The sequence below is a fragment of the Hemitrygon akajei genome, chromosome 3 (assembly GCF_048418815.1).
Source record: "Hemitrygon akajei chromosome 3, sHemAka1.3, whole genome shotgun sequence".
Classification (NCBI taxonomy): domain Eukaryota; kingdom Metazoa; phylum Chordata; class Chondrichthyes; order Myliobatiformes; family Dasyatidae; genus Hemitrygon; species Hemitrygon akajei.
In genome coordinates, this window is record NC_133126.1 from 2,952,565 (window position 1) to 2,977,662 (window position 25,098).

The 25,098-nt window shown below is 48.7% G+C and overlaps 1 protein-coding gene across 1 annotated transcript in view; it reads left to right on the plus strand.

Annotated features, from left to right (window-relative positions):
* Positions 1-25,098, plus strand: part of ubr7 (ubiquitin protein ligase E3 component n-recognin 7) — a 69,290-nt gene that overhangs the window by 11,545 nt on the left and 32,647 nt on the right. Inside the window, exon 3 of the mRNA XM_073039153.1 lies at positions 6,291-6,351. Coding sequence (XP_072895254.1) covers positions 6,291-6,351 — 61 coding nt within the window. The remainder of the gene's footprint in view (positions 1-6,290; positions 6,352-25,098) is intronic.

The window sequence follows — 25,098 nt, forward strand, 5'->3', positions numbered from 1 at the left end:
TGTGTGACTCTGGATTTCTGCATCTACAGACTTTTTGGTGTTTTTGTTGGTGTTCTTGAGCCCATCAGCCCTCCCGGGGCCTAGGCTGCCAGAATCCTTGGTCCTGGGCCAGTGGAAGTTTCCAGTTTCACCACATGACCTAAAGCTTCTTTAGGTATGTGGAAAGCAAAAAAATAGTTAAGTCCAAAATTGGACCATTGAAGACAGAAATGGGTGAATTCATTATGGGGAACAAGGAAATGGCAGATGAGTTGAACAAGTACTTTGGACCTGTCTTCACTAGGGAAGACACAAACAATCTCCCAGATGTAATAGTGGTCAAAGGAACTAGGGTAAAGGATGAACTGAAGGAAATTTATATCAGGCAAGAAATGGTGTTGGATAGACTGAGTCTGAAGGCTGATAAGTCCCCGGGACCTGATGGTCTGCATCCCAGGGTACTTAAAAAGGTGGCTCTAGAAATCGTGGACGCATTGGTAATCATTTTCCAATGTTCTATAGATTCAGGAACAGTTCCTGCTGATTGGAGGGTGGCTAATGTTGTCCCACTTTTCAAGAAAGGAGGGAGAGAGAAAACAGGGAATTATAGACCAGTTAGCCTGACGTCAGTGGTGGGAAAGATGCTGGAGTCAATTATAAAAGAGGAAATTACGACACATTTGGATAGCAGTAGAAGGATCAGTCCGAGTCAGCATGGATTTATGAAGGGAAAATCATGCTTGACTAATCTCCTGGAGTTTTTTGAGGATGTAACTATGAAAATGGACAAGGGAGATCCAGTGGATGTAGTGTACCTGGACTTCCAGAAAGCTTTTGATAAAGTCCCACATAGGAGATTAGTGGGCAAAATTAGGGCACATGGTATTGGGGGCAGAGTACTGACATGGATTGAAAATTTTGATGGCTAACAGGAAACAAAGAGTAGCGATTAACGGGTCCCTTTCGGAATAGCAGGCTGTGACCAGTGGGGTACCGCAAGGTTCAGTGCTGGGACTGCAGCTGTTTACAGTATACATTAATGATTTAGATGAAGGGATTAAAAGTAACATTAGCAAATTTGCTGATGACACAAAGCTGGGTGGCAGTGTGAAATGTCAGGAGGATGTTATGAGAATGCAGGGTGACTTGGACAGGTTGGGTGAGTGGGCAAATGTATGGCAGATGCAGTTTAATATGGATAAATGTGAGGTTATCCACTTTGGTGGCAAGAACAAGAAGGCAGATTACTATCTAAATGCAGTCAAGTTAGGAAAAGGGGAAGTACAACGAGATCTAGGTGTTCTTGTACATCAGTCAATGAAAGCAAGCATGCAGGTACAGCAGGCAGTGAAGAAAGCTAATGGCATGCTGGCTTTTATGGTGGTGGCATTCGTCGGTCTCGAGAGACCATGGATCTGCGCCTGGGCAGGGTTGTATGGGAGACCGGCAGTTGCCCAAGCTGCAGTCCTTCCCCTCTCCACGCCACCGATGTTGTCCAAGGGAAGGGCACTAGGACCCAAGCAGCTTGGCACCGGTGACATCGCAGAGCAATGTGTTGTTAAGTGCCTTGCTCAAGGACACAAACCCGCTGCCTCAGCTGAGGCTCGAACCAGTGACCTTCAGGTTACTAGTCTGATGCCTTATCCACTAGGCCACGCGCCAACACTCGCTGGCTTTTATAACAAGAGGAATTGAATATAGGAGTAAAGAGGTCCTTCTGCAGCTGTACAGGGCCCTGGTGAGACCCCACCTGGAGTATTGTGTGCAGTTTTGGTCTCCAAATTTGAGGAAGGACATTCTTGCTATTGAGGGAGTGCAGCGTAGGTTCACAAGGTTAATTCCCGGAATGGCGGGACTGTCATATGTTGAAAGATTGGAGCGACTGGACTTGTATACACTGGAATTTAGAAGGATGAGAGGGGATCTGATTGAAACATATAAGATTATTAAGGGATTGGACACACTGGAGGCAGGAAGCATGTTCCCGCTGATGGGTGAGTCCAGAACTAGAGGCCACAGTTTAAGAATAAGGGGTAGGCTATTTAGAACTGAGATGCGGAAAAACTTTTTCACCCAGAGAGTGGTGGATATGTGGAATGCTCTGCCCCAGAAGGCAGTGGAGGCCAAGTCTCTGGATGCATTCAAGAGAGAGTTAGATAGAGCTCTTATAGATAGCGGGGTCAAGGGATATGGGGAGAGGGCAGGAACGGGGTACTGATTGTGTATGATCAGCCATGATCACAGTGAATGGTGGTGCTGGCTAGAAGGGCTGAATGGCCTACTCCTGCACCTACTGTCTATTGTCTGTTATCTTCAAGGCAAGATCCCTCCGCTCCCGGCTGGGGATGAGGTCTTTGGAGCTTCTGAGGAGTTTAAGGTGGGGGGTTATATGGGAGGCAGGGTTTGAAGGTCGGCACAGCATTGTGGGCCGAAGGGCCTGTAATGTGCTGTACTATTCTATGTTCTATATGATGGTGTTTCTAGGCCCATGCCCAGCCCGCCTTCTTTCCGAGCCAGGCGTGGAGCTGTCGGGTGTGCTAGAGAGACATTCCTGTCATGTGCTTGCTGTTTATCGGCCAGAGTGGGAGTCCTGACTACAGGTTTCCCCCGCTATTCGAAGGTAGAGTGTTCCTATGAAACGGTTCGTAAGCCGGAATGTCGTAAAGTGAAGAAGCAATTACCATTTATTTATATGGGAAAAATCTGTGAGTGTTCGCAGACCCAAAAAATAACCTACCAAATCATGCCAAGTAACACATAAAACCTAAAATAACAGTAACATATAGTAAAAGCAGGAATGATTTGATAAATACACAGCCTATATAATGTTGGAATACTTTTCCACAATTATTGCAGCACTGTCCACTGCAGCGAAAATCTCACGCAAGCGCTCCCGGCAGAAACACACGACGCAAGCGCTCCCGGCAGAAACACTCTTTCCAGTAACGTTTAAGCTATGAAGCTACCAAATAACACACAAAAATACACAGCCTATATAAAGTAGAAATAATGTACGCCCAGTGTAGTTTCACTTACCGGAATCGGGAAGACAGGTGTGTTAGGCTGAGTCGGAGGTTGGGGTGGTGGTAGGTGGAGGAGACTGGGGTGCCATCTCATCGTCGTCTGTTTCCATCAGGGCAGGCAGGTCACCTTCTTCTATGTCTGCCTGCCTCAATGTTGAAGGTCGAGTTTCCTTGTCTGCTGTGGCTGATGTGGAAGGCTTGAAAAACAACAGTATGCTTGTTTGCTAAGCCTCGTGTGTTTTTCTATCATACGGTTCTTTGTAAGCACTCAAACCATCCTGCAAATATGCCCTAATCTTACGTACCCTTTCAAAATTAAAGTCATACTTCACTGCAATCATTGCAGTGTTGTCAATCGCAGCGAAAATCTCACGCAATTGCTTCCTGTTCAGTTCCTGGACGTCTTCACTTTCGGGCCATTCGCTACTGCGTTCGGTTTCAATTGTTATCCTTTCCTCTTCATCAGCTCTTCATCTCTCAGTTCTTGGTCATGGGATGCCAAAACCTCTTCAACATCATCTTCGTCATCACCCACAAACCCTTAGTCAAACTCACTATATCCTTACTTTGTTCACCACGATCGAAACGCTTAATTATGTCTAGTTTTACGCTAAGTGACACCCTTACGCGTTCTTTTAGGCTTTTCAGATACCTTAGAACTCATCTTGCTAACAGATGCACAGAATAAATCGAGATAAAGCACAGATGCTCACAGGCACGTGTTTAAGCAACGGCTAGAATGCAGTTCCGGGGGAGGAGCTTGGCTGCTCGGGGCGTGCTGCCTTTTTCATAACAGTGAAAACACCTTCTGTTAGTGAAAACAGGTAACTGATATAGGTCTTTCGTAACAGTGAGTTGACGTAAAGCGAACGTTCGAAAACCGGGGGACACCTGTATACTCAAACAGCTTTGAGAGATGTGTGAATGGAAAGCAGTGATGATGTCATGGAGTGTATCCATGGAGATGTATATCTTGGGTTTGCACTGTTGTAATGAAAGCTGTTATCGAGTGATAGAACATTACCCCCAGAAATGGGCCGTGGCAACTTGGCCTTCTGTCTGGCCTTGTCAACCTGCTCCCAGACCATAGCCCTCCATATCTTTCTCATCCATATATCTAACGAGGCTTAAATGTTCCAATTGAACTTGCATCTGCCTCTCTTGCTGACAGCTTGATCCACTGCTGCAGCACTGAGTGAAGTAGTTCGGAAACTCACTCCAGTCTCCCGCTGCCCGAGTCGAGAGAGACGGAAACTCACTCCAGTCTCCCGCTGCCCGAGTCGAGAGAGACGGAAACTCACTCCAGTCTCCCGCTGCCCGAGTCGAGAGAGACGGAAACTCACTCCAGTCTCCCGCTGCCCGAGTCGAGAGAGACGTAAGCTCACTCCAGTCTCCCGCTGCCCGAGTCGAGAGAGACGTAAGCTCACTCCAGTCTCCCGCTGCCCGAGTCGAGAGAGACGTAAGCTCACTCCAGTCTCCCGCTGCCCGAGTCGAGAGAGACGTAAGCTCACTCCAGTCTCCCGCTGCCCGAGTCGAGAGAGACGTAAGCTCACTCCAGTCTCCCGCTGCCCGAGTCGAGAGAGACGTAAGCTCACTCCAGTCTCCCGCTGCCCGAGTCGAGAGAGACGTAAGCTCACTCCAGTCTCCCGCTGCCCGAGTCGAGAGAGACGTAAGCTCACTCCAGTCTCCCGCTGCCCGAGTCGAGAGAGACGTAAGCTCACTCCAGTCTCCCGCTGCCCGAGTCGAGAGAGACGTAAGCTCACTCCAGTCTCCCGCTGCCCGAGTCGAGAGAGACGTAAGCTCACTCCAGTCTCCCGCTGCCCGAGTCGAGAGAGACGTAAGCTCACTCCAGTCTCCCGCTGCCCGAGTCGAGAGAGACGTAAGCTCACTCCAGTCTCCCGCTGCCCGAGTCGAGAGAGACGGAAACTCACTCCAGTCTCCCGCTGCCCGAGTCAGTGTTGAGGATTCTCATCAGTGTTACCTGGGAAGTTACACCTCAGAGTTGAGGAGTCTCATCAATTTACTGTTTACAATTTTTTCTGAATAAATTAGAATCTAATTGCTCAATTTATGCACTGAGTTAAAAGCTTATTTTTTTAAGTTTAATTTGTTCACCCGCAGTATTGTATGTGGTTCAATTTGTGGTTCAAAAATTAGAAATTAGATTTCTTCATCTTCAAATGTGATATTACTTTTGTAGGGGGTGCGAACATTAATCAAACATTTCCTAGGGGTGTGGGGCATAGAAAAGGTTGGGAACCACTGCTTTAACACAGATGAAGAGGAACTTCTTTATGCAGGGGTTGATGGATCTGTGGGTATATTTAAAGCAGAGGTTCTTCATTAGTCATGGCATGAAGGATTATCAGAAGGCAGAAGATCAGGGCTGAGAGGGGAAATGGATTAGCCATGATGGAATGGTGGAGTAGTGTCAATCTGGTTTATTATCGCTGGCATGTGTTGTGAGATTTGTTACCTTAGCAACAGCAGTTCAATGCAAAACATAATATGGAAGAAAAAAACAATAATAATAAGTCAATTACAGTGTACATATATGAAAAGATTAAAAATCATGCAAAAAACAGGATATGTATTAAAGGAGTGTGGTAGTGTGGAGGGTGGCCTGATCCTACTCCCGTGTCTCGACGTCTCTGAGGCGTCCCTCGCTCTCCTGCACTCCGGGGAATAAAGTTTTAAATGTTTGCAACGTTTTTCTGTCTCGGAAGAGTGAATTGAGTTGTTTTGAGTGTAGTACACGCGGTCATTTCATGCCAGACAGCTTTGTGGAGAACTTTGGCCCAACAATGGTAACGTGTGTATCGAGCACTTTCCATACAGACGATGCATTGCAATGGGATATAAAGTACAGAGATGTCAGTTAAAAACAAGGTAAAATAAATAGGATTTGATCTGTTGTAAAAGTGGCAACTGAGTCTGCACCCTTTATAGTTTGAATTCCACAGTTTAGGAGGCTACTTCAAAAAAGCTGATTTGCCAATTTTATTTTGAAGGAGACTGTTTAAATTTGAGAGACTGGTGGAAGAAGACATGGGAGCTCGAGCAGGATTACAAAACAAAAATGATTCTGTGATGTTCCAGAACATTGAGAGCTTTAAAAAAACAAAAGAGACTCTATGTACAAATAAATATACATAATGTACCAATGATCACATTGCAGCAAGTCTTTTTTTTGCGAAATGTGGCCAGTTTTTAACCTCTTCTGTGGTGATTTCTGTCATTGAAAGTCACTGACTATGTACTCATTATATTTTTGCTTTGCTCTTCCAGAAATTTCCGCTGTGACTGTGGGAACAGCAAGTTTAGTGATCTGCAGTGTAAGTTTTTCTCGGTAAGTTTGATGTAAGTGAACCATGAGCTTGTTATTTTAAATGTTTTTGGAATTGAAGTTTAGCAATGGAGTTGTTACAGATGTCTATATTAGAGGCAGATTTTGATTATTGATAGCTTTATTGAGGGTGCTGGATTAGACTTGTTGATTGTTAATTAGACTTGTAATTGTTTTGCAGCTTAGTAATTAATATCCTGCTTGAATTTTTTGTATGACTACATGTATATGTGTAATTGTTTAGTGTGTTTCCTAGTGGTCACAGTATGTACAGGCAATTGATCGGTGTGCCCCCTAGTGGTCACAGTATGTACAGGCAATTGATTGGTGTGCCCCCTAGCGGGTAAAGTTCTTTGCATGATTCTGGAAGCTTCTCTGGTGTTGCATTATTTGAAAAGGGCTCTCTGGTTAACTCTAATCTGCAAATTTGAATGCAATGCCTCTACACCCCACCTTGTACCCATACACAGTTCATTGAGATGCAGAACAAAGTAGGCCCTCTGGCCCTCTGAGTCACACCACCTAGCAACCCCTGGTTTCAGCCCAGCCTAATCACAGGACAGTTTACCAATAAACCTACTGTGTCTTTGGACTGGGAGAAGCCCAAGCACAGTCCACAGGGGGGGTTGCACAAAGTCCTTACAGAGGATGCTGGAATTGAACTCTCCCCTGAGCTCCACTAACCGCTGTGCTACCCGCCACTTTGTTCTTGCACTCTTGCTTCTCCCTGGTTTCAATTTTGTGCCTCTTGACTACTGAAGGAACCTTTGATCAGAACATCAGAATCCACCAAGGGTGTGGTTGCTGGGGGTGGGGGGGGTGGTGAATGTGGATAGCACAGTGACAGTGGGGAGGGAATTAACAGGTAGATTGCTGAGGACATGAAAGAAGCTGAAATCGAAAGGCCACTGTGAATGTACAACAGCCAAGCAGACCTTCAGTCCAGTGTCTCTCCACGAAACGTGAGCGGTACAAATGGAGTAAATGTGAGCAGGCTTTTCCAATTGAGGTTAGATGAGAAAAGAACTAGAGGTGTTAGGTTAAGGGTGAAAGGTGAAATGTTTAAGGGGAATATTTCTTCACTGAGGGTGGTGGGAGTTGGAATGAGTGGATATTGATTTGATTTTAATGTTTTTTAAAATTTTTTTAAATTAGTTTTTCAAAACATTTTACAAAATTAAAAAAACCCAAATCCCAATGAGGAGCATTAATACAGAGCAAGGTTAAGCATACAATATCAATATGCTACAGAGGAAGAGAATTTAACAAAAAAGCACCTAAATTAAAGACAAGTGAGCTTAGTGTCCTCCCCAAACCCCACAACACAAGAAAAAAAACAACAATTCCAGACCAACCACCACACAGTATAAAGAGTATAAGTCCGGACAGTCAAACTCCCAGACTGTGAATACGCTTAGCAACAGAGGATAATAATGCCTACTACCAGAAAAGAAAGGGAGCTGAAAGCAAGGGACCGAAAAGAAAAAAAAAACCCTAGTCAAGAGGAAGGTTATGAAAGTACTCGATAAAAGGCCCCCAGATCTTATGGAACTTTAAATTCGAATTGAGAACTGAATAATGAACGAATATGAGTTTCTTGGAGGAAAGCAATGTCAGCTTTGAGTTGTTTAATATGTGAGAATACCTTCCTCCTTTTAACAGGGTGGTTCAGTCCCTTTACATTCCAGCTCACAGATTTAAGTGCACTAGCCATTATCAATTACTAATGCATAAAAGGCAGCAGGCATATAAAAAATCAAGCGGTACAATAGCAGTCTGGGAGCAGAGATGTAAACATAGATTCGTAAGGTCAAAATATAAACATGTCCTAACCAATAAAGAAATGTTGGAACTGGAAAAGCCACCCCACCCACACAACCCAAAACTAGACAGCTACCAAAACAAGTAGCTAGCTCTACCAAAAAAATTAACCCAAATACAACTTCCAGATCTGTGTCATTGACAGCAGTTCCGTATAAATGCTATAACAAACAGTAACTAGTTTATGCACTAGAAAACATAACTACAGATTAGAACACCTTCTGCCGAGATATACATCTTAATACAGAGAAAATTGGAAGAAAACCAAAACTAATCTACCCGCGAAATATTATAGAAGGATAAAGTAAGAGAAAGGGAAAAAAAAGGTAAGAAGGAAAAAGAAAAAAAAGAGGAAGGGGAAAATTGTAAATTCAAGACGAGTATTTATCAACTGTTTACCGAGAAGGGAGAAAAAAACATTCAGAGAATGGGAAAAAAAGGGGGTGAAGAAAAGAAAAAGATAAAATAAATAAGTATTTAAAACAGAGGAAAAATAAATCAGCAGTTGAACTGTGAACCGACAAACAGGGAGGCCTTCACTAAAGACTTCAAACCTCCAAAACAAGTTAGATTTAGTTGTAGAACTCTGTAGGTAAAGTTATACAGAGGTGAAAATAGATTACACACACACCAAATCCCGGGAGAGATTGTCAACAGCCTTTAGAGTTTCAGTGAATAATGTCTGAGTGATTCAAGTGAATTCCGAGTCCAGAGAAAGTAATTTTACTACGAGGAGTACTTATCCACCATTTTAGGAAGTCCGATCAGATTCCGAAGATGACTGGATAGCCGGAAGACTTGCCACAAACGCTTCGGCTTCCCTCGCTGATTTGAACCACTTGAATTCCCCGGTATTAAACTTGATTCTTAGGTCAGCAAGATTACGAAAGGAAGGTTTGAAACCACGATCAAAAAGCACTTTCATTACGCCTTTATACTCAGCGCGCATCTTTAAAGTCTGGGGTGCAAAATCTTCCACAAAGCGAATGGTTGTATCCTGGAAAGAAAAAGAGCCTCTGCGACGTGCCTCCACAATCAGACTGTGTTTTACCTGGTATTGATGGAAACACAAGATTACTGGTCGCGGACGGGTGCCCAGAATTCCGGGAGGTACATTAACTCTGTGTGCCTGTTCGAGCTCGGGCGGGTTTGGAAGCAGATCCTTCCCGAATATCTCACAGAGAAACTCGGCGAAAAACTTCACGGTTGACCCCTTCTCAGTTGCCTCTGGTAATCCCAGAATTCTGATGTTGCAGCGTCTGCTGCGATTTTCGAGGTCCACCATTTTGGAAAGAAGTTTATTAGATTTTTCCTCTAAGCTGGAACAGAGAGTCTCCAAGTATCGAACCCGACTTTCTAAAGCTTCAGAAGTCGAATTGATGCGAGATAAGTGTTCAGCATGTTTGTCCACTTTATCGTTGATCCGATCCAGTTTGTCTTCTAGCTGTTTGAAAGCGGTTTTAATTTCCTTTAAGATTTCGTCTCGGAGATTTGCAAGCGCCTCCATCGTCACGCCCGACGAAGTCGTAGTTTCTTTTCTCCCGGATTTAGAACTCTTGCTAGACATTGTAGGTTAGATATATTTACAGGCAAGTAAGAGATACCGAAATAATTCCTATCTAAGCTTTATAAAATGGAGACATTTAGTGCAAAGGTAGCGACAGTAACGGAACAAAAGTTCGGAGCAGCTAAGCAATCGCCATCTTACCGGAAGTCGATTTTAATGTTTAAGAGAAATTTGGATAGGTACGTGGATGGCAAGGGAACAGAGGCTATGGTCTGGCTGCAGGTCAGTGGAACGAGACAGATTGAGTTCAGCATGGACTAGATGGGTTGAAGAGCCTGTTTCTGTGCTGTATTGTTTAATGACACAATACCTGATTAAATCTCTTCTGTCTGTACATGATCCATATTCCTCCATTCCCAGCGTATCCGTGTGTCTGTCTAAATGCTTCTTAAACACCAGTGAGGTATCTGCTTTCACCACTGCCTTGTTAGGCACTTGTTGATACCTACCACTCTGTTTTGCAATAGAATTTGCCCTGCACTCCTTTTAAACCAGGGGTTGGCAACCCTTTTGCCTCTGTGGGCCGGATCGCATATTAATGAGTGGACGGTGGGCCAGATAAATGTCATGAAAAAACTTAATATGGGAATTATCCATTTAAATACTTCTAGTTATGTTTTGCCTCAAATTAATGAATAACGTATGCTAGAATATCATTTGTGCTTAAGGTTGCCTATCCCTGTTTATACTGACCTTCTCACCTTACGTACACATCCCCCAGTATTCCAGTAGGCTGTCCACCCTCGGTACGCCTTCCATACGCAGCAAATTTGCGTAACAGTTAGTGATGTTTTCCAGCTCGGGGCATTCTAGTGCCGTCTGTAGTTTTTTTACGTTTTTCCCCTGGCTGCACTCTTGTTTCCTCCCACAGTAAAAACACGTACCGATTAGTAAGTTAATTGGTCATTGTAAATTGTCCTGTGATTAGGCTGGGGTTAATCTGGGGTGTTGGGTGGTGTGGCTCGTTGGGCTGGAAGGGCCTGTTCTGTATATGATCTCCATGTGAATACAGACAGTAATGTTAGAAACCCCTGTTGGCATGACTGCGAGAGAGAACATGGCAGGTCTGTCCGATACAGGCAGTGTTCTGGTATACCCGTTCCGCACCCAGCCTGGAACGGTATCGATGGGAATTGCACACGTCAGGAGATGAGAGGGTATCTGTAGAACAGAGAGGGTATCAGTGTGTGATTGTGTTTGGAACGTCCTTTTGTTGGAGGGTTTTATTCGGAGCGTGTGTACCAAGGCCAGCACCCCACACCTGTGGAGACAGCATTTACTCACCATTACTCATTACGGTTCCTTGTTGCACTTTCAAAGTTTCCACTTGGAATTCTAACAACTTTTAATTTTCATTGTGACTCCATCCATTCCCACCACCCCTTCCTCTGCTAATTCCACACTTCGAGCTGGATAAGACCTGGGGGAATTCGGCCCATAGGGTCTGCCCCGCCATTCCATCGTGGCTGGTTTATTATTACCCCCTCAACCCCATTTTCCTGCCGTCTGTAGAAAAGAATTTCACCACCCTCTGGCTCATCTCTGTTGCAAAAGGACGCCCCTCTATTTTGAGGCTGTGTCCTCTGGTCCTAGACTCTCCCACTATAGGAAACATCCTCTCCACATCCACTCTATCTGTGCCCTCTGGTCCTAGACTCCCCCACTATAGGAAACATCCTCTCCACATCCACTCTATCTGTGTCCTCTGGTCCTAGACTCCCCACTATAGGGAACATCCTCTCCACATCCACTCTATCTGTGTCCTCTGGTCCTAGACTCTCCCCCTATAGGAAACATCCTCTCCACATCCACTCTATCTGTGCCCTCTGGTCCTAGACTCCCCCACTATAGGAAACATCCTCTCCACATCCACTCTATCTGTGCCCTCTGGTCCTAGACTCCCCCACTACAGGAAACATCCTCTCCACATCCACTCTATCTTTGCCCTCCGGTCCTAGACTCCCCCACTATAGGAAACATCCTCTCCATATCCACTCTGTCTGTGTCCTCCGGTCCTAGACTCCCCCACTATAGGAAACATCCTCTCCACATCCACTCTATCTGTGCCCTCTGGTCCTAGACTCCCCCACTATAGGAAACATCCTCTCCACATCCACTCTATCTGTGCCCTCTGGTCCTAGACTCCCCCACTGTAGGGAACATCCTCTCCACATCCATTCTATCTGTGTCCTCTGGTCCTAGACTCCCCCACTATAGGAAACATCCTCTCCACATCCACTCTATCTGTGCCCTCTGGACCTAGACTCCCCCACTATAGGAAACATCCTCTCCACATCCACTCTATCTGTGCCCTCTGGTCCTAGACTCCCCCACTATAGGAAACATCCTCTCCACATCCACTCTATCTGTGTCCTCTGGTCCTAGACTCTCCCCCTATAGGAAACATCCTCTCCACATCCACTCTGTCTGTGTGTGCCCTCTGGTCCTAGACTCCCCCACTACAGGAAACATCCTCTCCACATCCACTCTATCTTTGCCCTCCGGTCCTAGACTCCCCCACTATAGGAAACATCCTCTCCATATCCACTCTATCTGTGCCCTCTGGTCCTAGACTCCCCCACTATAGGAAACATCCTCTCCACATCCACTCTATCTGTGCCCTCTGGTCCTAGACTCCCCCACTATAGGAAACATCCTCTCCACATCCACTCTATCTGTGTCCTCTGGTCCTAGACACCCCCACCATAGGAAACATCCTCTCCACATCCACTCTATCTGTGCCCTCTGGTCCTAGACTCCCCCACTATAGGAAACATCCTCTCCACATCCACTCTATCTGTGTCTGGTCCTAGACTCCCCCACTATAGGAAACATCCTCTCCACATCCACTCTATCTGTGTCCTCTGGTCCTAGACTCCCCCACTATAGGAAACATCCTCTCCACATCCACTCTATCTGTGTCCTCTGGTCCTAGACTCCCCACTATAGGGAACATCCTCTCCACATCCACTCTATCTGTGTCCTCTGGTCCTAGACTCTCCCCCTATAGGAAACATCCTCTCCACATCCACTCTATCTGTGCCCTCTGGTCCTAGACTCCCCCACTATAGGAAACATCCTCTCCACATCCACTCTATCTGTGCCCTCTGGTCCTAGACTCCCCCACTATAGGAAACATCCTCTCCACATCCACTCTATCTGTGCCCTCTGGTCCTAGACTCCCCCACTATAGGGAACATCCTCTCCACATCCACTCTATCTGTGTCCTCTGGTCCTAGACTCTCCCCCTATAGGAAACATCCTCTCCACATCCACTCTATCTGTGCCCTCTGGTCCTAGACTCCCCCACTACAGGAAACATCCTCTCCACATCCACTCTATCTTTGCCCTCCGGTCCTAGACTCCCCCACTATAGGAAACATCCTCTCCATATCCACTCTGTCTGTGTCCTCTGGTCCTAGACTCCCCCACTATAGGAAACATCCTCTCCACATCCACTCTATCTGTGCCCTCTGGTCCTAGACTCCCCCACTATAGGAAACATCCTCTCCACATCCACTCTATCTGTGCCCTCTGGTCCTAGACTCCCCCACTGTAGGGAACATCCTCTCCACATCCACTCTATCTGTGTCCTCTGGTCCTAGACTCCCCCACTATAGGAAACATCCTCTCCACATCCACTCTATCTGTGCCCTCTGGTCCTAGACTCCCCCACTATAGGAAACATCCTCTCCACATCCACTCTATCTGTGCCCTCTGGTCCTAGACTCCCCCACTATAGGAAACATCCTCTCCACATCCACTCTATCTGTGCCCTCTGGTCCTAGACTCTCCCCCTATAGGAAACAACCTCTCCACATCCACTCTATCTGTGCCCTCTGGTCCTAGACTCCCCCACTATAGGAAACATCCTCTCCACATCCACTCTATCTGTGCCCTCTGGTCCTAGACTCCCCCACTATAGGAAACATCCTCTCCACATCCACTCTATCTGTGCCCTCTGGTCCTAGACTCCCCCACTATAGGGAACATCCTCTCCACATCCACTCTATCTGTGTCCTCTGGTCCTAGACTCTCCCCCTATAGGAAACATCCTCTCCACATCGACTCTATCTGTGTCCTCTGGTCCTAGACTCTCCCCCTATAGGAAACATCCTCTCCACATCCACTCTATCTGTGCCCTCTGGTCCTAGACTCCCCCACTATAGGAAACATCCTCTCCACATCCACTCTATCTGTGCCCTCTGGTCCTAGACTCCCCCACTATAGGAAACATCCTCTCCACATCCACTCTATCTGTGCCCTCTGGTCCTAGACTCCCCCACTATAGGAAACATCCTCTCCACATCCACTCTATCTGTGTCTGGTCCTAGACTCCCCCACTATAGGAAACATCCTCTCCACATCCACTCTATCTGTGTCCTCTGGTCCTAGACTCCCCCACTATAGGAAACATCCTCTCCACATCCACTCTATCTGTGTCCTCTGGTCCTAGACTCCCCACTATAGGGAACATCCTCTCCACATCCACTCTATCTGTGTCCTCTGGTCCTAGACTCTCCCCCTATAGGAAACATCCTCTCCACATCCACTCTATCTGTGCCCTCTGGTCCTAGACTCCCCCACTATAGGAAACATCCTCTCCACATCCACTCTATCTGTGCCCTCTGGTCCTAGACTCCCCCACTATAGGAAACATCCTCTCCACATCCACTCTATCTGTGTCCTCTGGTCCTAGACTCCCCACTATAGGGAACATCCTCTCCACATCCACTCTATCTGTGTCCTCTGGTCCTAGACTCTCCCCCTATAGGAAACATCCTCTCCACAACCACTCTATCTGTGCCCTCTGGTCCTAGACTCCCCCACTATAGGAAACATCCTCTCCACATCCACTCTATCTGTGCCCTCTGGTCCTAGACTCCCCCACTATAGGAAACATCCTCTCCACATCCACTCTATCTGTGCCCTCTGGTCCTAGACTCCCCCACTATAGGGAACATCCTCTCCACATCCACTCTATCTGTGTCCTCTGGTCCTAGACTCTCCCACTATAGGAAACATCCTCTCCACATCCACTCTATCTGTGCCCTCTGGTCCTAGACTCCCCCACTACAGGAAACATCCTCTCCACATCCACTCTATCTTTGCCCTCCGGTCCTAGACTCCCCCACTATAGGAAACATCCTCTCTATATCCACTCTGTCTGTGTCCTCTGGTCCTAGACTCCCCCACTATAGGAAACATCCTCTCCACATCCACTCTATCTGTGCCCTCTGGTCCTAGACTCCCCCACTATAGGAAACATCCTCTCCACATCCACTCTATCTGTGCCCTCTGGTCCTAGACTCCCCCACTGTAGGGAACATCCTCTCCACATCCACTCTATCTGTGTCCTCTGGTCCTAGACTCCCCCACTATAGGAAACATCCTCTCCACATCCACTCTATCTGTGCCCTCTGGTCCTAGACTCCCCCACTATAGGAAACATCCTCTCCACATCCACTCTATCTGTGCCCTCTGGTCCTAGACTCCCCCACTATAGGAAACATCCTCTCCACATCCACTCTATCTGTGCCCTCTGGTCCTAGACTCCCCCACTATAGGAAACATCCTCTCCACATCCACTCTATCTGTGCCCTCTGGTCCTAGACTCTCCCCCTATAGGAAACATCCTCTCCACATCCACTCTATCTGTGCCCTCTGGTCCTAGACTCCCCCACTATAGGAAACATCCTCTCCACATCCACTCTATCTGTGCCCTCTGGTCCTAGACTCCCCCACTATAGGAAACATCCTCTCCACATCCACTCTATCTGTGCCCTCTGGTCCTAGACTCCCCCACTATAGGGAACATCCTCTCCACATCCACTCTATCTGTGTCCTCTGGTCCTAGATTCTCCCCCTATAGGAAACATCCTCTCCACATCCACTCTATCTGTGTCCTCTGGTCCTAGACTCTCCCCCTATAGGAAACATCCTCTCCACATCCACTCTATCTGTGCCCTCTGGTCCTAGACTCCCCCACTATAGGGAACATCCTCTCCACATCCACTCTATCTGTGTCCTCTGGTCCTAGACTCTCCCCCTATAGGAAACATCCTCTCCACATCCACTCTATCTGTGCCCTCTGGTCCTAGACTCCCCCACTATAGGGAACATCCTCTCCACATCCACTCTATCTGTGTCCTCTGGTCCTAGACTCTCCCACTATAGGAAACATCCTCTCCACATCCACTCTATCTGTGCCCTCTGGTCCTAGACTCCCCCACTACAGGAAACATCCTCTCCACATCCACTCTATCTTTGCCCTCCGGTCCTAGACTCCCCCACTATAGGAAACATCCTCTCCATATCCACTCTGTCTGTGTCCTCCGGTCCTAGACTCCCCCACTATAGGAAACATCCTCTCCACATCCACTCTATCTGTGCCCTCTGGTCCTAGACTCCCCCACTATAGGAAACATCCTCTCCACATCCACTCTATCTGTGTCCTCTGGTCCTAGACTCCCCCACTATAGGAAACATCCTCTCCACATCCACTCTATCTGTGCCCTCTGGACCTAGACTCCCCCACTATAGGAAACATCCTCTCCACATCCACTCTATCTGTGCCCTCTGGTCCTAGACTCCCCCACTATAGGAAACATCCTCTCCACATCCACTCTATCTGTGTCCTCTGGTCCTAGACTTTCCCCCTATAGGAAACATCCTCTCCACATCCACTCTATCTGTGTCCTCTGGTCCTAGACACCCCACTATAGGGAACATCCTCTCCACATCCACTCTATCTGTGTCCTCTGGTCCTAGACTCTCCCCCTATAGGAAACATCCTCTCCACATCGACTCTATCTGTGTCCTCTGGTCCTAGACTCTCCCCCTATAGGAAACATCCTCTCCACATCCACTCTGTCTGTGTGTGCCCTCTGGTCCTAGACTCCCCCACTACAGGAAACATCCTCTCCACATCCACTCTATCTTTGCCCTCCGGTCCTAGACTCCCCCACTATAGGAAACATCCTCTCCATATCCACTCTATCTGTGCCCTCTGGTCCTAGACTCCCCCACTATAGGAAACATCCTCTCCACATCCACTCTATCTGTGCCCTCTGGTCCTAGACTCCCCCACTATAGGAAACATCCTCTCCACATCCACTCTATCTGTGTCCTCTGGTCCTAGACACCCCCACCATAGGAAACATCCTCTCCACATCCACTCTATCTGTGCCCTCTGGTCCTAGACTCCCCCACTATAGGAAACATCCTCTCCACATCCACTCTATCTGTGTCTGGTCCTAGACTCCCCCACTATAGGAAACATCCTCTCCACATCCACTCTATCTGTGTCCTCTGGTCCTAGACTCCCCCACTATAGGAAACATCCTCTCCACATCCACTCTATCTGTGTCCTCTGGTCCTAGACTCCCCACTATAGGGAACATCCTCTCCACATCCACTCTATCTGTGTCCTCTGGTCCTAGACTCTCCCCCTATAGGAAACATCCTCTCCACATCCACTCTATCTGTGCCCTCTGGTCCTAGACTCCCCCACTATAGGAAACATCCTCTCCACATCCACTCTATCTGTGCCCTCTGGTCCTAGACTCCCCCACTATAGGAAACATCCTCTCCACATCCACTCTATCTGTGCCCTCTGGTCCTAGACTCCCCCACTATAGGGAACATCCTCTCCACATCCACTCTATCTGTGTCCTCTGGTCCTAGACTCTCCCACTATAGGAAACATCCTCTCCACATCCACTCTATCTGTGCCCTCTGGTCCTAGACTCCCCCACTACAGGAAACATCCTCTCCACATCCACTCTATCTTTGCCCTCCGGTCCTAGACTCCCCCACTATAGGAAACATCCTCTCCATATCCACTCTGTCTGTGTCCTCCGGTCCTAGACTCCCCCACTATAGGAAACATCCTCTCCACATCCACTCTATCTGTGCCCTCTGGTCCTAGACTCCCCCACTATAGGAAACATCCTCTCCACATCCACTCTATCTGTGCCCTCTGGTCCTAGACTCCCCCACTGTAGGGAACATCCTCTCCACATCCACTCTATCTGTGTCCTCTGGTCCTAGACTCCCCCACTATAGGAAACATCCTCTCCACATCCACTCTATCTGTGTCCTCTGGTCCTAGACTCCCCCACTATAGGAAACATCCTCTCCACATCCACTCTATCTGTGCCCTCTGGTCCTAGACTCCCCCACTATAGGAAACATCCTCTCCACATCCACTCTATCTGTGCCCTCTGGTCCTAGACTCCCCCACTATAGGAAACATCCTCTCCACATCCACTCTATCTGTGCCCTCTGGTCCTAGACTCTCCCCCTATAGGAAACAACCTCTCCACATCCACTCTATCTGTGCCCTCTGGTCCTAGACTCCCCCACTATAGGAAACATCCTCTCCACATCCACTCTATCTGTGCCCTCTGGTCCTAGACTCCCCCACTATAGGAAACATCCTCTCCACATCCACTCTATCTGTGCCCTCTGGTCCTAGACTCCCCCACTATAGGGAACATCCTCTCCACATCCACTCTATCTGTGTCCTCTGGTCCTAGACTCTCCCCCTATAGGAAACATCCTCTCCACATCGACTCTATCTGTGTCCTCTGGTCCTAGACTCTCCCCCTATAGGAAACATCCTCTCCACATCCACTCTATCTGTGCCCTCTGGTCCTAGACTCCCCCACTATAGGAAACATCCTCTCCACATCCACTCTATCTGTGCCCTCTGGTCCTAGACTCCCCCACTATAGGAAACATCCTCTCCACATCCACTCTATCTGTGTCCTCTGGTCCTAGACTCCCCACTATAGGGAACATCCTCTCCACATCCACTCTATCTGTGTCCTCTGGTCCTAGACTCTCCCCCTATAGGAAACATCCTCTCCACATCCACTCTATCTGTGCCCTCTGGTCCTAGACTCCCCCACTATAGGAAACATCCTCTCCACATCCACTCTATCTGTGCCCTCTGGTCCTAGACTCCCCCACTATAGGAAACATCCTCTCCACATCCACTCTATCTGTGTCCTCTGGTCCTAGACTCCCCACTATAGGGAACATCCTCTCCACATCCACTCTATCTGTGTCCTCTGGTCCTAGACTCTCCCCCTATAGGAAACATCCTCTCCACAACCACTCTATCTGTGCCCTCTGGTCCTAGACTCCCCCACTATAGGAAACATCCTCTCCACATCCACTCTATCTGTGCCCTCTGGTCCTAGACTCCCCCACTATAGGAAACATCCTCTCCACATCCACTCTATCTGTGCCCTCTGGTCCTAGACTCCCCCACTACAGGAAACATCCTCTCCACATCCACTCTATCTTTGCCCTCCGGTCCTAGACTCCCCCACTATAGGAAACATCCTCTCCATATCCACTCTGTCTGAATCCTCTGGTCCTAGACTCCCCCACTATAGGAAACATCCTCTCCACATCCACTCTATCTGTGCCCTCTGGTCCTAGACTCCCCCACTATAGGAAACATCCTCTCCACATCCACTCTATCTGTGCCCTCTGGTCCTAGACTCCCCCACTGTAGGGAACATCCTCTCCACATCCACTCTATCTGTGTCCTCTGGTCCTAGACTCCCCCACTATAGGAAACATCCTCTCCACATCCACTCTATCTGTGCCCTCTGGTCCTAGACTCCCCCACTATAGGAAACATCCTCTCCACATCCACTCTATCTGTGCCCTCTGGTCCTAGACTCCCCCACTATAGGAAACATCCTCTCCACATCCACTCTATCTGTGCCCTCTGGTCCTAGACTCCCCCACTATAGGAAACATCCTCTCCACATCCACTCTATCTGTGCCCTCTGGTCCTAGACTCTCCCCCTATAGGAAACATCCTCTCCACATCCACTCTATCTGTGCCCTCTGGTCCTAGACTCCCCCACTATAGGAAACATCCTCTCCACATCCACTCTATCTGTGCCCTCTGGTCCTAGACTCCCCCACTATAGGAAACATCCTCTCCACATCCACTCTATCTGTGCCCTCTGGTCCTAGACTCCCCCACTATAGGGAACATCCTCTCCACATCCACTCTATCTGTGTCCTCTGGTCCTAGATTCTCCCCCTATAGGAAACATCCTCTCCACATCCACTCTATCTGTGTCCTCTGGTCCTAGACTCTCCCCCTATAGGAAACATCCTCTCCACATCCACTCTATCTGTGCCCTCTGGTCCTAGACTCCCCCACTATAGGGAACATCCTCTCCACATCCACTCTATCTGTGTCCTCTGGTCCTAGACTCTCCCCCTATAGGAAACATCCTCTCCACATCCACTCTATCTGTGCCCTCTGGTCCTAGACTCCCCCACTATAGGAAACATCCTCTCCACATCCACTCTGTCTGTGCCCTCTGGTCCTAGACTCCCCCACTACAGGAAACATCCTCTCCACATCCACTCTATCTTTGCCCTCCGGTCCTAGACTCCCCCACTATAGGAAACATCCTCTCCATATCCACTCTATCTGTGTCCTCTGGTCCTAGACTCCCCCACTATAGGAAACATCCTCTCCACATCCACTCTATCTGTGCCCTCTGGTCCTAGGCTCCCCCACTATAGGAAACATCCTCTCCACATCCACTCTATCTGTGTCTGGTCCTAGACTCCCCCACTATAGGAAACATCCTCTCCACATCCACTCTATCTGTGTCCTCTGGTCCTAGACTCCCCCACTATAGGAAACATCCTCTCCACATCCACTCTATCTGTGTCCTCTGGTCCTAGACTCCCCACCATAGGGAACATCCTCTCCACATCCACTCTATCTGTGTCCTCTGGTCCTAGACTCTCCCCCTATAGGAAACATCCTCTCCACATCCACTCTATCTGTGCCCTCTGGTCCTAGACTCCCCCACTATAGGAAACATCCTCTCCACATCCACTCTATCTGTGCCCTCTGGTCCTAGACTCCCCCACTATAGGAAACATCCTCTCCACATCCACTCTATCTGTGCCCTCTGGTCCTAGACTCCCCCACTATAGGAAACATCCTCTCCACATCCACTCTATCTGTGTCCTCTGGTCCTAGACTTTCCCCCTATAGGAAACATCCTCTCCACATCCACTCTATCTGTGTCCTCTGGTCCTAGACACCCCACTATAGGGAACATCCTCTCCACATCCACTCTATCTGTGTCCTCTGGTCCTAGACTCTCCCCCTATAGGAAACATCCTCTCCACATCCACTCTATCTGTGCCCTCTGGTCCTAGACTCCCCCACTATAGGAAACATCCTCTCCACATCCACTCTATCTGTGCCCTCTGGTCCTAGACTCCCCCACTATAGGAAACATCCTCTCCACATCCACTCTATCTGTGCCCTCTGGTCCTAGACTCCCCCACTATAGGGAACATCCTCTCCACATCCACTCTATCTGTGTCCTCTGGTCCTAGACTCTCCCCCTATAGGAAACATCCTCTCCACATCCACTCTATCTGTGCCCTCTGGTCCTAGACTCCCCCACTACAGGAAACATCCTCTCCACATCCACTCTATCTGTGTCCTCTGGTCCTAGACTCTCCCCCTATAGGAAACATCCTCTCCACATCCACTCTATCTGTGCCCTCTGGTCCTAGACTCCCCCACTATAGGAAACATCCTCTCCACATCCACTCTATCTGTGCCCTCTGGTCCTAGACTCCCCCACTATAGGAAACATCCTCTCCACATCCACTCTATCTGTGCCCTCTGGTCCTAGACTCCCCCACTATAGGGAACATCCTCTCCACATCCACTCTATCTGTGTCCTCTGGTCCTAGACTCTCCCCCTATAGGAAACATCCTCTCCACATCCACTCTATCTGTGCCCTCTGGTCCTAGACTCCCCCACTATAGGAAACATCCTCTCCACATCCACTCTGTCTGTGTCCTCTGGTCCTAGACTCCCCCACTATAGGAAACATCCTCTCCACATCCACTCTATCTGTGCCCTCTGGTCCTAGACTCCCCCACTATAGGGAACATCCTCTCCACATCCACTCTATCTGTGTCCTCTGGTCCTAGACTCTCCCCCTATAGGAAACATCCTCTCCACATCCACTCTATCTGTGCCCTCTGGTCCTAGACTCCCCCACTATAGGAAACATCCTCTCCACATCCACTCTGTCTGTGTCCTCTGGTCCTAGACTCCCCCACTATAGGAAACATCCTCTCCACATCCACTCTATCTGTGCCCTCTGGTCCTAGACTCCCCCACTACAGGAAACATCCTCTCCACATCCACTCTATCTGTGCCCTCTGGTCCTAGACTCCCCCACTATAGGAAACATCCTCTCCACATCCACTCTATCTGTGTCCTCTGGTCCTAGACTTTCCCCCTATAGGAAACATCCTCTCCACATCCACTCTATCTGTGTCCTCTGGTCCTAGACACCCCACTATAGGGAACATCCTCTCCACATCCACTCTATCTGTGTCCTCTGTTCCTAGACTCTCCCCCTATAGGAAACATCCTCTCCACATCCACTCTATCTGTGCCCTCTGGTCCTAGACTCCCCCACTATAGGAAACATCCTCTCCACATCCACTCTATCTGTGCCCTCTGGTCCTAGACTCCCCCACTATAGGAAACATCCTCTTCACATCCACTCTATCTGTGCCCTCTGGTCCTAGACTCCCCCACTATAGGGAACATCCTCTCCACATCCACTCTATCTGTGTCCTCTGGTCCTAGACTCTCCCCCTATAGGAAACATCCTCTCCACATCCACTCTATCTGTGCCCTCTGGTCCTATACTCCCCCACTACAGGAAACATCCTCTCCACATCCACTCTATCTGTGTCCTCTGGTCCTAGACTCTCCCCCTATAGGAAACATCCTCTCCACATCCACTCTATCTGTGCCCTCTGGTCCTAGACTCCCCCACTATAGGAAACATCCTCTCCACATCCACTCTATCTGTGCCCTCTGGTCCTAGACTCCCCCACTATAGGAAACATCCTCTCCACATCCACTCTATCTGTGCCCTCTGGTCCTTGACTCCCCCACTATAGGGAACATCCTCTCCACATCCACTCTATCTGTGTCCTCTGGTCCTAGACTCTCCCCCTATAGGAAACATCCTCTCCACATCCACTCTATCTGTGCCCTCTGGTCCTAGACTCCCCCACTATAGGAAACATCCTCTCCACATCCACTCTATCTGTGCCCTCTGGTCCTAGACTCCCCCACTATAGGAAACATCCTCTCCACATCCACTCTATCTGTGCCCTCTGGTCCTAGACTCCCCCACTATAGGGAACATCCTCTCCACATCCACTCTATCTGTGTCCTCTGGTCCTAGATTCTCCCCCTATAGGAAACATCCTCTCCACATCCACTCTATCTGTGTCCTCTGGTCCTAGACTCTCCCCCTATAGGAAACATCCTCTCCACATCCACTCTATCTGTGCCCTCTGGTCCTAGACTCCCCCACTATAGGGAACATCCTCTCCACATCCACTCTATCTGTGTCCTCTGGTCCTAGACTCTCCCCCTATAGGAAACATCCTCTCCACATCCACTCTATCTGTGCCCTCTGGTCCTAGACTCCCCCACTATAGGAAACATCCTCTCCACATCCACTCTGTCTGTGCCCTCTGGTCCTAGACTCCCCCACTACAGGAAACATCCTCTCCACATCCACTCTATCTTTGCCCTCCGGTCCTAGACTCCCCCACTATAGGAAACATCCTCTCCATATCCACTCTATCTGTGTCCTCTGGTCCTAGACTCCCCCACTATAGGAAACATCCTCTCCACATCCACTCTATCTGTGCCCTCTGGTCCTAGGCTCCCCCACTATAGGAAACATCCTCTCCACATCCACTCTATCTGTGTCTGGTCCTAGACTCCCCCACTATAGGAAACATCCTCTCCACATCCACTCTATCTGTGTCCTCTGGTCCTAGACTCCCCCACTATAGGAAACATCCTCTCCACATCCACTCTATCTGTGTCCTCTGGTCCTAGACTCCCCACCATAGGGAACATCCTCTCCACATCCACTCTATCTGTGTCCTCTGGTCCTAGACTCTCCCCCTATAGGAAACATCCTCTCCACATCCACTCTATCTGTGCCCTCTGGTCCTAGACTCCCCCACTATAGGAAACATCCTCTCCACATCCACTCTATCTGTGCCCTCTGGTCCTAGACTCCCCCACTATAGGAAACATCCTCTCCACATCCACTCTATCTGTGCCCTCTGGTCCTAGACTCCCCCACTATAGGAAACATCCTCTCCACATCCACTCTATCTGTGTCCTCTGGTCCTAGACTTTCCCCCTATAGGAAACATCCTCTCCACATCCACTCTATCTGTGTCCTCTGGTCCTAGACACCCCACTATAGGGAACATCCTCTCCACATCCACTCTATCTGTGTCCTCTGGTCCTAGACTCTCCCCCTATAGGAAACATCCTCTCCACATCCACTCTATCTGTGCCCTCTGGTCCTAGACTCCCCCACTATAGGAAACATCCTCTCCACATCCACTCTATCTGTGCCCTCTGGTCCTAGACTCCCCCACTATAGGAAACATCCTCTCCACATCCACTCTATCTGTGCCCTCTGGTCCTAGACTCCCCCACTATAGGGAACATCCTCTCCACATCCACTCTATCTGTGTCCTCTGGTCCTAGACTCTCCCCCTATAGGAAACATCCTCTCCACATCCACTCTATCTGTGCCCTCTGGTCCTAGACTCCCCCACTACAGGAAACATCCTCTCCACATCCACTCTATCTGTGTCCTCTGGTCCTAGACTCTCCCCCTATAGGAAACATCCTCTCCACATCCACTCTATCTGTGCCCTCTGGTCCTAGACTCCCCCACTATAGGAAACATCCTCTCCACATCCACTCTATCTGTGCCCTCTGGTCCTAGACTCCCCCACTATAGGAAACATCCTCTCCACATCCACTCTATCTGTGCCCTCTGGTCCTAGACTCCCCCACTATAGGGAACATCCTCTCCACATCCACTCTATCTGTGTCCTCTGGTCCTAGACTCTCCCCCTATAGGAAACATCCTCTCCACATCCACTCTATCTGTGCCCTCTGGTCCTAGACTCCCCCACTATAGGAAACATCCTCTCCACATCCACTCTGTCTGTGTCCTCTGGTCCTAGACTCCCCCACTATAGGAAACATCCTCTCCACATCCACTCTATCTGTGCCCTCTGGTCCTAGACTCCCCCACTATAGGGAACATCCTCTCCACATCCACTCTATCTGTGTCCTCTGGTCCTAGACTCTCCCCCTATAGGAAACATCCTCTCCACATCCACTCTATCTGTGCCCTCTGGTCCTAGACTCCCCCACTATAGGAAACATCCTCTCCACATCCACTCTGTCTGTGTCCTCTGGTCCTAGACT